Source organism: Cynocephalus volans, chromosome 17 (assembly GCF_027409185.1).
Source record: "Cynocephalus volans isolate mCynVol1 chromosome 17, mCynVol1.pri, whole genome shotgun sequence".
Classification (NCBI taxonomy): domain Eukaryota; kingdom Metazoa; phylum Chordata; class Mammalia; order Dermoptera; family Cynocephalidae; genus Cynocephalus; species Cynocephalus volans.
Genome location: NC_084476.1, coordinates 23322046 through 23337139, shown reverse-complemented (window position 1 = coordinate 23337139; position 15094 = coordinate 23322046). Strand labels below are relative to the sequence as shown.

Sequence of the window (15094 nt, the reverse complement as noted above, 5' to 3'; positions counted from 1 at the left end):
ACTGATTAACAAGTTGATTTATAGAAACCAAGACCAAGAGAGGCAACAACTTGGCCAAAGTCACGTAGCTGGTGACTTTTGAAGATTCTGCCAGGTTGGGGCCAGGGAGGGGATATGGATGGTCTTAGAGGAGCTCTTGTTGTCCCAGCAACCCACTGTGTTATCCTTAGGAAATGTAAGTCATCACTTTGGGCTGTAATGGGAATAGTGAGAAATCAGCCCAGCTAATGGGGAGTCGGCGGCTTGTCTATAAATTCCTGGCATGTTCTTGCTGGAGCAGAATGAATGGGACCACTGTGTTTTACCTGGAGCTCTGAGTATGGCAGGACTGGTGGAGACGTTCCCTGTGGTCTGTTCTGAAAATAGCAGTGGGAACAGAGCTGAGGGGAAGAGGAGGGGGCTCCTTTGGGAGCTGGGTGTGGACGCCTCACCCCATTCTTCTTCCTGCCAGGCCCTATGTGAGGAAGTCCCACAGATTCACAGAATTCAGATCAGGGAGGGTCGTGGAGCCATCAGCCCTCACATCCCCTCCTCATACAGATGAGGATGCCCTGGAGGCCCAGAGAGAGGAAAGGACTGGCCAGCAGTCACCGAGCTCAGGGAGAAGGTCCCAGATGGCAGGCTGTTTTCCTCTTGCTGCTTCAGCAGGGCGGCTGCAAGCCTTGTGAGGTTTTTCTCTCACTGCTTCTGAATGCACAGGGCCTGGGAACTCCTGGGGGCCGGATGTGGTAAGGCTTCCTGAGAGTCGCCTGACAGGCTAGGAGTCCCCTGCCTAGTCCACCCTGAGCTCTGACCTCGGCCAGCAGGCCTTCCAGTGCCACGCCTTCCCTTTGCTGCTGTCCCCTCCCCTGCTGACTTGTCCTCCTGTTGCCCCCTGGACTGTCTGCAGAAGGGAGGACAATGGCCAGCATAGAACTGTCAGCAGGGCAGAGGGCCTAATGGCTTGGGACCTTTCTCCACCCTTCCCCAAGAACAAGTGGAGACAGCTAAGATAGTAGCTGGGGCCTACAGGTTTAGAGTCAGGCAGGCAGGCTGGCCAGTGTTCGAATGCCTGCTCTGCCTCTCACTAGTTGTGGAATTACTGGTGGGTCACCAGCATCTGTGGAATGAGACAAGAACACCTGTCTCACTGAGGTCTTGTGAAGTTCAAAGGGGATGATGTGTGCAAAGTGTTCGTTGTAATGCCTGGCATGTAGTAGGTACTCAGTAACGGTAGTTCTCACTATGAGATCAAGCAGTGAACCTGCGCTTAACTCTCTATAACCCCCTTCTTCGGGCCCTCCACCCATGTGGATAGGGCACGTTTGTTGTTTTTTTTTTAATGTAGTTGACTTTTTGTTGTGTTGTTGCAAAAGTAATTCATATAATTAATGTTTATTGTGAAGAAAACATTTAATACAGATGAGCGAGGAGAAAGAAATGAAATTCACCCTTAGTCATGGCACCCAGATATAATCACTGTTAACATTTTGGGGTGTATCCTGACAGGCATTTGTTTATACAAACATATATCTTATTTGCAAATTGGTGCAATTTTCGAATCTGCTTTTTTTCCCATTTACCAGTGTAGTGTATCCATGTTTCTATGTCAATAAATAATCTGCTACATCATTTTTAGTGCCTGCAGAGTATTTCATTGTGTAGACAGAACTTGCTTTATTTAAGTAGTCTCCAGTAGTTCAACATTCATGTTTTCCAATTGTCCTTTTTACGAAGACCTGAGATAAAAATCCTTGTAGGCATATCTTGGTATCCCCAGCATCAAGTTCAACACCTAGATCATGTTTGACCCTCAACAAATATTTCTTGAACCAGCTAATGTTTTGTTAGAATAAATTCCTGGTAGTAGAATTTCTGAGTCAAAGGGTATATATTTGTGAAATGGATTCTTGATCCTATTGTCAAACTACTCTTTAGAATGGTTGAACCAATTTCTAATCGCACCTTAGATTGACCAGCTCATCCTGCTCTTCCTGGGGCTTTCCCTTTATACCACTGAAAGTAAGTCCTGCTTCCTAGGGACTCTACAGTCAAACCCAGCAAACTGAGAGTGTGGGTAAGAGAATGTCTGTTTCCCCGCACCCTCAGCAGCTCTGGATATTGTTACATTTTTTCATAGGTTCACTTCTTTGACTGCTAGAGATGTTGAACATTTATTTATATGCCTTTTAGTCACTTACATTGCCTCTTTGGGGGATAGCCTGTTCTTTTTTTGCCCACTTTTCTATTGGGCTGTTTATAGTTTAATTGTTAATTCACAAAGAATTCTTTACACAGTAGGTATATTTATGTGTCAGCCTTTTATTATTTCTTTAAACTACAAATGTTTGTAATTTATAGGTAGTCATAAGAAAGTTCTTTCGGTAGCAACTTTATTGAGATGTAATTCAAATACCATACAGTTCACCCATTTAAAGTATACAATTCAGTGGTTTTTAGTATGTTCACAGACTTGTGCAGCCATCACTACAGTCAATTTTAGAACATTTTCATTATCTCAAAAAGTAATTTTACCCTTTAGCTATCACCCATCAATCCCCCAAAATCTCAGCCCTTCCCCCAAAATCTCATTGAGATTATTGTAATTATATTGAGAAACTTATACCAAAAAGGGTACTATTAAAATCTGTACAATACTGCCTTCTCTTCTGGGAATAGGATTATGTCTCTTTATTTATGCAAATCTTCTTTTAAGATTTCCCAAGCATATTTTGAAAAAATTTTTATATAATCTTGCATATTTTTTGTTAAGTTTATTTGAGGGAATTAAATTTTTTAATTTATATTACAAATGGGAATATTTATTTATATATTTAGCATTATATATGTTAACTGATAATATACTTGTATAAAACTTGTACCAAAAAATCCTAAACATTACTGAACTGGCTAAAATAAAGAAAACCCCACATTCTCCAAACCTTTTCTCCATCAATAACCACTAATATATGTTTGGTGTGGTTCCTTCAGATCTTTTTCTATGCACATACTATGTTTATTTTATTCTGTAATATCATACTATACATAAATTTCTGTAACTCATCTATGAAGACTTAATATATTATAGAAATCTTTCACATCAGTACCTAAAGTTCTCCCTCTTTATTTTCAACAGCTAATGGGCCGTAATTTACTTAATTTATTTATGCACAGTTAGGTTGTTTCCAGTGTTTTGATATTCTGAGCAACGCTGCAGTAAAACATCCTAAGAATGTCCTGTATATTACATATTACTGCACTTTTCTGTGGGACAGAGTATGATACACACTAGCAAAGTGCTCTAAAAATGCTTTCCTTCCGTTTACACATGTAATCTGCCCAATGCTATTGTTATTATCTCCATTTTATAGATGAGAAAACAAAGGAACAGAGAGCTTAAGTAGAGGTAGTTGACATTCCTACTAATAGCGAAAGAAAGTGCCTGTTTCCCTGCACCCTATCTAATATTGGATGTTATTGCTCTTTTCATTCTTTGTTGGTAGGAGAAGTGAAAAACGACATTTCATCTTAATTTCAAGTTATTTGATTATTAGTGTGGTTGGGCTTCTTTTTATGTTTATTAGTCAGTATTTCTTCTTTTTTGGCTTGTCAGTTCATATCATTTGCCCAGTTTTCAACTGGGGCTTTATCTCATTTGGAAGAGCTTTTTGTATGGTTACAATATTAACCATTAATTATTTAGAAGTTATAAATATTTTTCCAGTTTGTTATTTGCCTTTTAACTTTATTACAGTATCTTCTGTCATTCAGAAGTTAACTTATTTTGGTAATCAAGTCTTTTTTGGGGGGTAGGCATTATACTTCTTTAAGCCTTTATTACCCTGAGATTATAAGGACTATTCTTCTATATTTTATTCAGGTACATTTATCTTTTTATTTTTTTACACTTATATTTTTAACTTATCTGCAATTAATTTAGTGCCTGGTGTCAGATGAAACTTTCATTAATTTTTTCTCCAAATGGTTGACCAGTATTCCCCACCCTATTTTTGAATTGTCCTTCCTTTTTTCACTTATCATAGGCCAAATTTCCACATGTAGGTGGCTTGGTTTTGGAATTATCTTGTCTCCCTCATTAATCTGTCTATTTCTCATCAGGTTGAGACTTAATTACTGTAGTGTCATAATATGTTTTAGTAGTATTAAACATCCTAAGGCCAACCCCCATTTCTTCTGCAAAATTTCTTTCAAAGTTACACACCCTAATTCTAGTCACCTCATGGTTTTACCCTTACCTTTTTCAAAAATGTATTTCAATATTGGGAATTACACCAGATCTGTAATAGTTTGTCCTCCCCTCCTACAACCCATACTGAGCATGCCACCTGGCCTGTGCTTTGCTTTCTTCCATACCTCCTAGGTATTGTTGAAATCACCTGGAAGTTAAGCTTCTGATTTTACTATTTTTAAACACTAATTCTATTCTAAGAATCATTTAATTACAATTGTATTTAACTGTCAATTGTGTTATCAATATTATCACTAGTTAAGTCTGTAAATGTCTCTGGCTTCATTGCTTACCACTGTCTCTCGTACACCACCTCATCTCATTCATGACTTCTTGATTTTGATTTACTTTTGCATGGCGATCTTTCTTTGAGTAATTTTTCCAGAAAGGGTCTGTGGGTGGTACACTTTCTTAGTCATCATAAGTTTGAAAGTATTTGCCTTCATGTCTGAGTCATAGTTTGCTTGAATAGAAAATTCCAAGCTAATAGTCCTTTTCTCCCAGAAACCTGAGAGCAGTTCTCTGTGGTTTCCCAGCATTTAGTGTTATAAGAAGTGCCATGTTCACTTGATTCTCTAAAATTTCTTTATGGAAACAAGCAGGATTCTGCTTTCCAATCTTGAGAATTCAGAAATTTCACTAGATTATTTCTAGTTGTTTGTTTTCTTTTGGCAATTTTTTTTTTTGCTGCTAAGTCAACCCTTTCAGTCTGAAGATCCAATTCTTCCTTTATTTCAGGGAAATTTTCCTCTATTAATTTTTGAAATTGTTTATTTTCAATGTGTTCAGACCCTTTTTCTGGAATTCCTACTACAAATAATAATAGTGTGACTAATAATAATAATAATAATAATGGCACCTAACATCTATTGAGTGTGCTTTCCTTCTGCTATAATATGTAATCTTCCCAACATGATTGTTATTATCCTCAATTTATAGGTGAGAAAACAAAGGAAAAGAGAGGTTAAGTAGATTGTACAAGGTCTCCCAGCAAGGAGATGTAGGCCATGCTCCAAATCCAGGCATCTGGCTCCAGAACTGTGTTCTTAGCTACTACATTATACTCACTGTCTGTTAAATCCAAACCCCAGACTCGACTCTGACCCTGATCTCAGTACCCTTCAGTGAAAATGTTGAGTGTTGGCAACTAGAGACTCTATAACCAGTGGCAGAAACACGGGGAGGCTTGGATGGTAGAGCTGAAAGAGACAGGGACACAAAGGCCCAGAGAGGGCCAGGGATTGTCAAAGGTTCTCCAGTGAATTTAGAGTTGGGAATCTTCTCCTCCATCCCTTTCCCTCTGTTTCAGCCACCTTCTTCAGGCCTCCTCTGTGCTCCTGGGACTATCGTATGGTCTCCTTAGGATTTCCCTATTCCTACTCTTGTTCCTTTAGTCACCTCTCTAACAGCAGCTGAGACAACTTGAGAGTTTCCTATAGAGCAAACCCATTCACCTCATTGCTGAGTGTTTGTTGAATGACTACATAAATGAACAAATAATTTTACAGTTCCTGTTGTTATCAGACTCTGTGCTAAGTCCTGGTGATACTGTATGCATTAGTCAGGAAGCTACCAGTTACTAGTGACAAAAACTCAACTCAAATTAGCTTCAGCCAGTAAATGGAATTTATTGGATTATGGAGGGTAGCCTTTGGGTGTAGTTGGATTCAGGCTGGAGCAATGTCACCATGAACTGGCCTCACCCTCTCCAGCTGTTGGTTCTACCTGCTTATGTGTTGGCTTACTCCCTTAGTGGTGGCAGTATAATGGCCAGAAGTACCAGGATTATGGCCTTACAGTTTGACTCCTTCTATCATTTTAACAATAGTCCCTGGGCCTGGGTCTTATTGGCCCAAGTTGGATCATGTGCCCATCTCAGTCACTGAAGGCAGTGGGATGGGACAAACTAATTGTCTGCAGCCTGGGTCATATGCCCATCCCTGGAATGGAAGATGGGTCAGTTCCCTATGAACCACCTCGTTTGAGAATGAGGGAGGGAAGGGAAGTTCCTCAGAGGGCAAAGAAGGACGAATGGAGGCTGGTCAGGCAAAAACCTCAGATGTCTTCCACTTTGTGGCTCATCAACAAACACAGTCGTCATCCTAGAGCTAACAATCTAGTGTGGTGAAAGGACAATTGGGGAGACAGACACCAACCAACGATGAACAATGTATAATGAATCGATGAGAGCTGTGACAGAAGGCGCAATGAGAGCACCTATCAGGAGGACCTGGTCAGGGACATGAGGAAAGTTTCTGAGGGATGGGGCAGGGTTTGGGATATAAGAAGGATTGTTCTAGGTGAGGACCTTAAACAGACCAGTGTAGGTGGAGGAATGAGGAAGGGTGCTGGAGCATGAGAGAGGCCGGAGCGTTCAGGGTCAGATGGTGGGGCCTGAGAAGCTATGGTAAGGAGTTTGAACTTGGTCCTGAGAGCAACAGGAGCTGCCATGGTTGAATTAGCATTGCCGAAAGCCCACACTCGCCTCATGCAGGAGAATGGCTTGGAGGAGGGCAGGGTGAGAGGCAGGGAGCAGTGTGGAGCTATTGCCCTCAGCCAGGGAGAGGTAATGGGGGCTTGGACTAGGGTGGAGGTGCCAGGGACTGAGAGACGTGAATGGTCCACGTGATGTGTGGAAGGAGGGATCTACAAGCTTTGGTAATTAGTTGGATGGGGCGTGTTTAGGAGAAGATGACACTCAAGAGTCTGGTTCAGGCAGGCAGGGGACTGGTGATACCATGCTGTGAGCTGGGAGTAATGGAGAAGGAACAGTTTGTGTGGCATGGTTGAGTGTCACTGTCAGTGTAAGTATTATGATAGAGTCCAAGTTAGTGAGTTCTCACGTGGCCATTTAAGTCAGGGCTTCTTAAACTACCTGAGGTGAAAGGCCTTATGCTTCTGCGGGATTCACAGTGCATGGGATTCACAGTGCGGGATTCACAGTCCATACCCTGTTCAATGAGACCAGTCCACTGATCTCATGCTTGGATGTGGCAATGTCAGGTTGCCATGAAACATTCTAAACACTCTCGATTTTGCTACTTATCTCATTGCAGACCAGTAACAAGCAGTTTGTGAACCAGTACCATTCTGCAGACCACATGCTGAGTGGACTGATCTAGTCCAACCCCAGCGTACATTTTAGAGACAGGGAAACTGAAACTGAGGTTCAGAAAGGGGTGCAGAAGGCACCCAGGATTTGCAGAAGGCAGTAGCAAAGTTAGCATCTTGGTCCAGTCTCTCCCTCACTGACCCTCTGTTTTGATGGCCTGGGCTCAAGCCAACAGTCCCAGCAGTGGGTGGACCTGGGGGAGTGCATGAATGATCTGTGTCTAGCAGCCAAGGCCACAGGGCGGGCCTCCCCATAGCTGAGTCAGTGGCTCTGTGCTGAACACTTCCCAGGAACTCAGGTTGTCAGGACACAGCCCAGCTCTGGAGCTGGCACAAGCACAGTGGGTTGAGGATTGCTCCCAAAAACCTGATATCTCAGGCCAGAATGTGGCTGGTTGGCCTGGAGCCAGGCAGGGAGATGGTCATGGCTGCTGGCCATTTTGTGCTGCTGCAGCCGACTAAGGTCAGGCTGATACTGCCAAGGTGACTGTGAAGTGCGCTCCAGGCTAGAGGCAGAAGCCAGCCAGTGCCAGTCCTCAGGGCCAGCTCTGTAGGGGGACATTTGGTCTCCTGGCTTTCACTGCATGTGGACTTCTCCTTGCTGTGGTTGGAAGTTATAGTCTCCATTCTCAGGTTGGGAATTGTCTTTTGTAGCATGAAGTTGCTGAGGAGGAGGCAGATGGCAAGGGGAGAGACACTTAGGGAACACAAGATTGGGACAGAATATACAGCTCAAGAGCATAGGCCTTGGAGCCATCTTGTCTGTTGTGCGTTACCATGTAATCTTTCTGCACCTCAGTTTCCTCGTCTGTAAGATGGGTATGATGATAATGGCCTGTGCTCAATAAATGTGAATGATTATCAGATATGAGTACATGCCAAGCATGTGTCAGATCCTCAACTGTTAGCCCCTCAACAGATACTATCACATTTACACTGAGTTTTTGGACTCCAAATGCTGTGTTCTTTCTAAATACCACTGACCAAGCTGATTCCTTTAGTGAGCCCCGAGGGGCATGGGACTGACCAATGTAGGGGAGGAGTGGGGTTGGGGACACTGTTCACCCACTCCCTGGCCTCATTTCAGAGATGGAAGACTGAGCCTGGAAGGAGAAGGGACTTACCTGGGTTCTGCAAGGTATAAACCAGAGTTTCCTGTGAACTAGGACCTGAGGATACCTGCTGTTTTACCTCACCCCACCACTTGTGGCATGTATCCCAGAAACAAGGCACATGCCACCAGGAAGAGCAAGGCCCATGCTTGTAGCAGATAGTGGGGGAATGTGTCCCCCTGCTCTCTGTTAGGGCTATAGAGGCCAAAACACGTCAGGACAATCCCTGCTTGCAGCATCAGTGCCCGAATCTGCCATGCCTACCCTCCAAGTTCCATCCTAGGAGCAGGCTGCTTCCCTGCCAGCTCTGTGTCCTCAGTTCCTAGTACAGGCTCTGGCACATAGTAGGGATTCAGTGGTTATTGAAGTAACTAACTAAAGTTTCTTGGCTGACTCTGGTGGGAAGGGCATTTCTGCATGGAGTCTGTAGATCCCCAAACCAGGGCTGTAAGCCCCAGTGAGTAAATGCCCAGAACTTTCTAAATGCATTAGCAGATTCAAAGCTTGGGCTAGGGTGGGCGTACACAGACACTTCCACAGAGTTTCAAAGAACAACGCAGGGTCATTACCTTCTTACGCAGCAAGTTGAAGCAGGGGCAGGGCTTTGTAGAAGGTGAAGCCAGTGTGTACTGGTACAGGCTTGGGATGTCTGAGGATAATAAAAGCCTAAGCAGCTGCTGGCAGGTGTAAGGGGATGGTCTTAGTCTATCAGGAATGCTCTGGAATTTCTGGGACCACACCTCTCCCTGCTTCTGCTCAGTATCTGCCATAGCAGCCTCACCCTCTTCCCTACTCCGGTACAAAATCCCAGTGGACTTTGGTTCAGAACCCAGGATGCAGAAGCTCCTTAAATAACTTTGGCAGGTGCCCTTCTTTCTTTGAGGAGGCCACTGTTAAAACTTTGCTTCCTCCAGGTGGAGTCTGCATGAGGAAGGCAAGTCAGTTTCTGTCTATGCAGGGCTCATGATGGGGTCTTGGGAATACAAACCCAGGAGTACTGGGCTTAACACAGAGGAGGCAGTAAGGAAAGACAGTAGAAACCTTGCTATGGTGTGGCTGCAGAGGAGCAGCGTCCCCTGGCCCCTGGGCTGCATCCTCAGGCTGCTGCTGTATCTCCCTAGAAGCCTCTCTGGAGCCTTGGGCTCTGCCTAGAGGTGCTGCCTTCCAAAATTGGGAAGTGGGTCCCCACTGACCCTCCCTGGTCCTAGCCCTGGGAGGTGCTGCCAGCTTGTCTGAACAGTGGGGAGTTTGCCTGCATGGTTGGGCTGTCCAGCCAGCCGGCTTCTCGATATAACTGGAAGTTTAGTCTGTTCCATGGGCTGCCCTGTGCAGTGGTGCAGGACACAGTGGCACGTGGACTGGGTTCTGCACTTACTAGTGTGTGAGTGTGTTACTTTGGGCAGGTTTCATAATCTCTCTATTTCTCTGTTTACCCATCTGTAAAATGTGGATATTAGAAATCATATCTGATAGGGTTATAAGGATTTAATAATCAATAATCAGGAAATGGTTAGAATAGTGCTGACATATAGTATGAAATAAGTGTTTGTTATATAAAATATATGGATCAATCAATGGGGCCCAGGCCCTGAGTACTCAGGTCTAACCCCTGTGGCCCACGGGCCACTTAGATCTCACTACTTTCTTGATCCTAATTCCTCCTGTACTGAACAGCACTATCATTTGTTTAAGTATGTCTGGGAAGCATTGGGATGTGGTGGAAGGAGCATTGGACTGTGAGTTAGAAATCCCTGGTCCTGGCCCTGCCACTCAGTTGCTCTCTCTCCTTAGGAGAGTCACTTTTCCTCTCAGGGCCTTAGTTTCACTGTTTGTAAATAGGGTACAGGAGTGAAAGATATCCAGGGTCCCTCCAGCTTGGATAGCCTGGCCTGTCAGTGACTCCCTCAGACTGTATGCTAGGGGGGGCCACTAGCTCTGCGGGCTTGTATCTGGAGCTAGGGGAGGCAGATGGCAGTGGCTGCCCTGGGGCTCCCCCAGAAACAAGAAGCTCCCCTAGCCTAGCCTGCAGGCTCCTGAGCCTTGAGTACTGAGCTGCTCTGCCCTTTCCTCATTAGGCTGTGGTTCAGAGTATTGATGAAAGTGTTCTGAGCCTGTTCTGGACCCAGTGCCCTGGGTTGGCAGGGCTGCTTTGTTGGTCACAGCGCAATGTCTAATTATGGACCAGTTCTTCTGAGTAGGTGATTGATGCCTGTCTCCTTCACTGGACTGTCAGCTTTGTGAGTGAGTACAAGGTCCACCTATCTGTTCTCCACTGTGTCCCCAGGGCCTAGCACAGAGCCTGGTGCTCTGGAATTATTTGTTGACTGAAAGAAGGTGAAGACCTAGTTGAAGCTCAAGCACACCTCTCATGTCAGAGAACCCTATATTCAGGCTCTCCACCCTAAGAAGTCTTATTTAAGCACCAGAAATTCCATAATGAGAATGAGCCAGCCCCACAGGAATTGGTGAGCCCCATGGGAATTGGCCATCTCCTGAGACTCACCTTCTTAGTGTCCCAGGACAAGGGTGGGACACCTCACTCCTGCTTCCCAGGAGCCTACAGATGACAGTTTTCCAATCTGGAAGGTTCCTAGGCCCTGCAAGGACTGCTTTGGCTCTGCCTCTAGGGACAAGATGAAGTGTCGGTTGGAGTTTATAAGTGACTGACTCAGATGAGGACTGTTCTGAGTTGACCCTGATAAAAGTTGGTTTTTCTTATACCAGCATGCATGTGTGTGCTTGTATGTGTGAGAGAGACAGGAATAGAGCATCAGACATAGAAAGAGGCAGAGAGACAGGAGAGACGCTGAGACTGCTATAGGGAGAGTAAGAGATAGAAGGACAGTGCTTCAGCTTAGGGTGGCTGAGATGGGGTGGTGTGAAGACAGGAGGGTAGGGGCTCCTTCTGCCCATGTTCTTCTGTGCTGACATCCCAGGCTGCCCAGGTGGAAACTAGCCATGGCATGGGCACTCCTAACTTGGGCCCCAGGGACAGCCCAGGGTGCATTTGTCAGCATCAGACAACAGGCTGCAGTGGCCACAGCAGCAGCATCAGGGAGCAGCGTTGTGCTGGCAAAGCAGCTTCTCGCAGTGATGGGGCTGTACACTGGTGATGGGTAGGCACCCTGGAGCTGGACCAACTGGTCTTCAATCTCGGTTTCATAGCCAACCAGCTGTGTGACTGTGGGGAACTTCCTCTGCCATTCTGTACCTTGGATTCTTCATCCGTAAATGGAGTAATAATAGTCCCCGCTTCACAAGGTGCTGGTGAGGATGAAGTGAATTAATGCAGGCAAAGCTCTTGGAACAGGGCCTGGCACAGAGTTCTTGCTCAAGGAAGGGGATCCAAGAGCCAGCTCATTGGATCCTGTATTAATCCCATAGGTGGGCAGGTCAAGGGTTACCAGCCCCATTGTACAGGGAAAAAAACCAAGGCTCAGAGATAATCAGTCAAGCAGTCCTGGAGCTGGACTGAAACTGGGGGCCTTGCCTGCCTCACCCTTTCACTGCTCCCGCTGCGGGCCCTCCATTAGGGATGTCTCCTTCACTCTTGGTTGTAACTTTTGGGCTGTTGTAATGTGCCCCTCTCAGCCATCATACTGGGGAGAGGAAGCCTCAAGCTCTCTGGCCATCGTGGATTCCCCAGAATTCGGCACACCAAGTGCCCAATAAAAACAGCTGCATCCAGCTGTCCTGGGTGGTGCTGCTGGGAGGTGACTAAAGTTGCCTCTCCCCCGACCCCGGGGACGGTCACATTCTCAGAGTCAGCGTGTGCTGGCTGCAGGACCCTGGGTTCAATTGCAGCTGCCCACTGGGAGGAGAGCAGCGTGGGGGTGGGGGTGTGACAGGGAAGCCTCGGTGATTGGCTCGCTCCTGCCAGGGAGCGGCAGCTGCGGCTTTGCGCTGCCCTAGCCAGGAGAGCCCTCAGGATGTGTGCGGGGTGGAGCCGGCTGGGATCCCAGTGCCAGGGGTGCCGCCGGGTGGGAGGAGGGCCGCCTCTCCCTCTGGAGCAGCACTTTGGGTCCAGCTGGGGCCCTGGGGACGGGCTGCAGGGGACCCAGGGCCCACGTTTGTGAGTGTGTGAGCATGTAACCGAGGAGCCGGCTCAGCCCCTTGCAGGCTGAAGGACGGGCTGGCTGAGGACTCTTCCTTGAGACATCCCGGGCTCCTTCTCAGATGAAAGTGGTTTGGGAAATCACAGAGTTTTCTTTTTGATGGAAGCAAGAAATCCAGCTTCTCTCCAGAGTGGTGGCAGCCGGCTGGACAGGGTGTGTGTTTGGGAAGGGCGCTGGAGGAGGAGGAGGAGGAGGAGGAGGAGGAGGACAGGGAGGAGGAGCAGGAGGAAGGGAGGAGGACCGGGTGATGCAAGGGTTTTGAAAACGCTACCTAGATGTGGGAGGTGGAACCTGGTCATTTGGTTCTGCTTTTCCCAGCAGGTATCGCTCCCCTGGGGAACTTGGGTAAGTCCATAAATAGCTCTGCTGACACAAAGGAGCTCTGTCTGGGGAAGGCAGCTGCTTGACACGGCCGCCAGGAGCTGCCACAGCCTCGGCCGCCCGCCCGCCCGCCCGCGGGAGGAGCCGGGTGGAGACCCGGGCGGGCGGGCTGGCAGGAGCAGCAGCCCAGAGTCGCCTGGGTCCCTGCTGGAGTGTGCTGGGTAGGTGCTTCTGTGACAGGGGTATATGTGTGGTGGGTGGGGGACACTTGTCCAAGCCACCCCGTGCCCCTGGTTCTATTGTTTCTTCCCCAGGGCAGCCATTGATAGGCATGTTGCAACCCAAACCGTTTGTGTTTTGCTCTGAGATAGCTCTGTGTGTGTGTGAGTGTGTGTGCATCTCAGAGGGTGGGGGCCCTGCAGGGCTAGGGGGCATGCTTCCACTGTTTGCTGCTTCCCACTTTTAGGCTGGCCAGCTAGCTTTTCTTTCTGAGAGAGACAAGGAATGTTTGGTGACTGAGAAGTTGGGACAGTGCATGGGGAGGGAGCACTCAGCCATAATGTTGGCTGTTGTATCAGGGATGCTGGCCACACACCAGGCACTGGGAATGGCAGCTCTTGCCTAGTTCTACTGGCTGGGAAAGAGGTGGTCCCCGGGACTAGTCTTGGAAGGTTGCCTCTGATCCCTGAGTCTTGGCTTCTGCTGAAATGTCCACTGGCAGTGCAAGCAGGGATGTTCTGCCTCCTGAGCTCAAACCCCTCGGGAAAGGGCTTGCACCTGCTCCCTTGGCTCCAGCTGAGACCTGTGAAGAAGGGTATAGTGGTTAGAGACCCACTCACCACACAGAGCCAGCCACTACAAGCAGAGAGAGGCGAACTCTTTTCTCAGTTTGGAGGCTCCACATCTCTATTCTTCTCCCGAAGTGTCCAGAAAAAACCCTTGAACCGTAGGACCCGGGACTGGAGGGGGAACCTGGGCCCAGAAAGGGGAGAGGCCTTATCCACTTCAAACAGCAGGTCTGTGGCTGAGCCAGGACCAGTATGGAGGACAGCTGCCTCTTAGCACAGTGAAGACAGGACAGGTGGGAACCCATTCCTCTGACCTGAGCTAAGTGATTCAGCTTTGAATCTGGCACTCCCGGCTTGAGATGCCTGGCTTGGTACAGGGCCACTAGGCCCCTCAGCAATTCTTACACTTTCTTCATTCTGCTGCCTTCGGGCTTTATGACTGAGGGACTACCTGTCTCCCCTGTCATGATGGCTGGAGAAGATACATCTCCTAGGAGGAAGGAGCTACAGAAGCCTGCCCCACCGATGCCTGTGGGATCTCAGCCAAGGCACTGCAGCCATAGTCAAAGTTTCCACCAGGGCCCTTTGAGTCTTCCTCGCCCAACCAAGGGGCACCTCCCCTCTTCCCCAGCCCTAGCACATGGCATGGCTTAGTTTAGGGCGGGCCCTCCAGGGAACCAAGTTCTACAGCAGGGCTTGCTGCAGGCCCAGCTGGCATCCGAGAAGCAGGCAGATAGTGAGGATGAAAGCAGTTGAGGCCAGTGACCACCACTTGTTGGAAAGTCTCCAGGGCTTTGAGCCAGGAATCGTCGATGGGGCTGCCAATTATAAGTACGTGGTATCAGTGAAATCACTGCACTTCCCAGCTTTCTTGTCTTTGCACATGCTGTTCCATCTGCCTGGAAAGCCCCTCTCTTCTCTCCAGGTCTTAATCTTACCCAAATGTCCACTACTAGAATGAAAACTCCAGCTGGAATCTGTCCATTGGTGGTGGCAGCCATGGTGATTGCTTTGTGTCCTACTATGCGAGATCTGGGCCTTATTCATCCTTTAGTCCCAAGGGCCTCGTCTAAAGCCAAGGGCATGGTTGGAGAGTGGTGTTGAATTGTCCTGGCTAGGGTGGGTTTTCCTTGAGGACAAAAACTGATGTCCAAGTCACCTCTGTTTGCCTGTCTCCTAGGCCTGTGCCTGGCAGAGAGGGCCTGGCAAGGAGCCCCTTTAGGAAGGGCCCTAGTCTCTGCATGTCAGGGTTGCATCCATAGGGCCATGGGCTGGATTTGACAGCCCACTGGGGGTCATGCTGGGCTGGGAGGTGTCCCTACCATAACCTAGGCCATGGAGCCTGGAGAAGACAGCCCTGGCTGGTTGGAATGCCAGGCTCATGGGCCTTTGTAAAACTACAAAGGGCTTGGAGCTCAG

The 15094-nt window shown here is 47.6% G+C and overlaps 1 protein-coding gene across 8 annotated transcripts in view; it reads left to right on the top strand.

Moving 5' to 3' along the window:
- RGS3 (regulator of G protein signaling 3) overlaps positions 1 to 15094 on the top strand; it is a 128284-nt gene that overhangs the window by 76626 nt on the left and 36564 nt on the right. Inside the window, exons 1-2 of one of the 8 annotated variants that reach the window (XM_063082217.1) lie at positions 12387 to 12719; positions 12888 to 12911. The exons of 5 other annotated variants lie outside the window; for them this stretch is intronic. In XM_063082217.1, the coding sequence (XP_062938287.1) occupies positions 12666 to 12719; positions 12888 to 12911 (78 nt within the window). In that variant the 5' untranslated portion in view covers positions 12387 to 12665. 2 more of the 8 variants (XM_063082218.1, XM_063082219.1) reach the window with 2 other exon arrangements.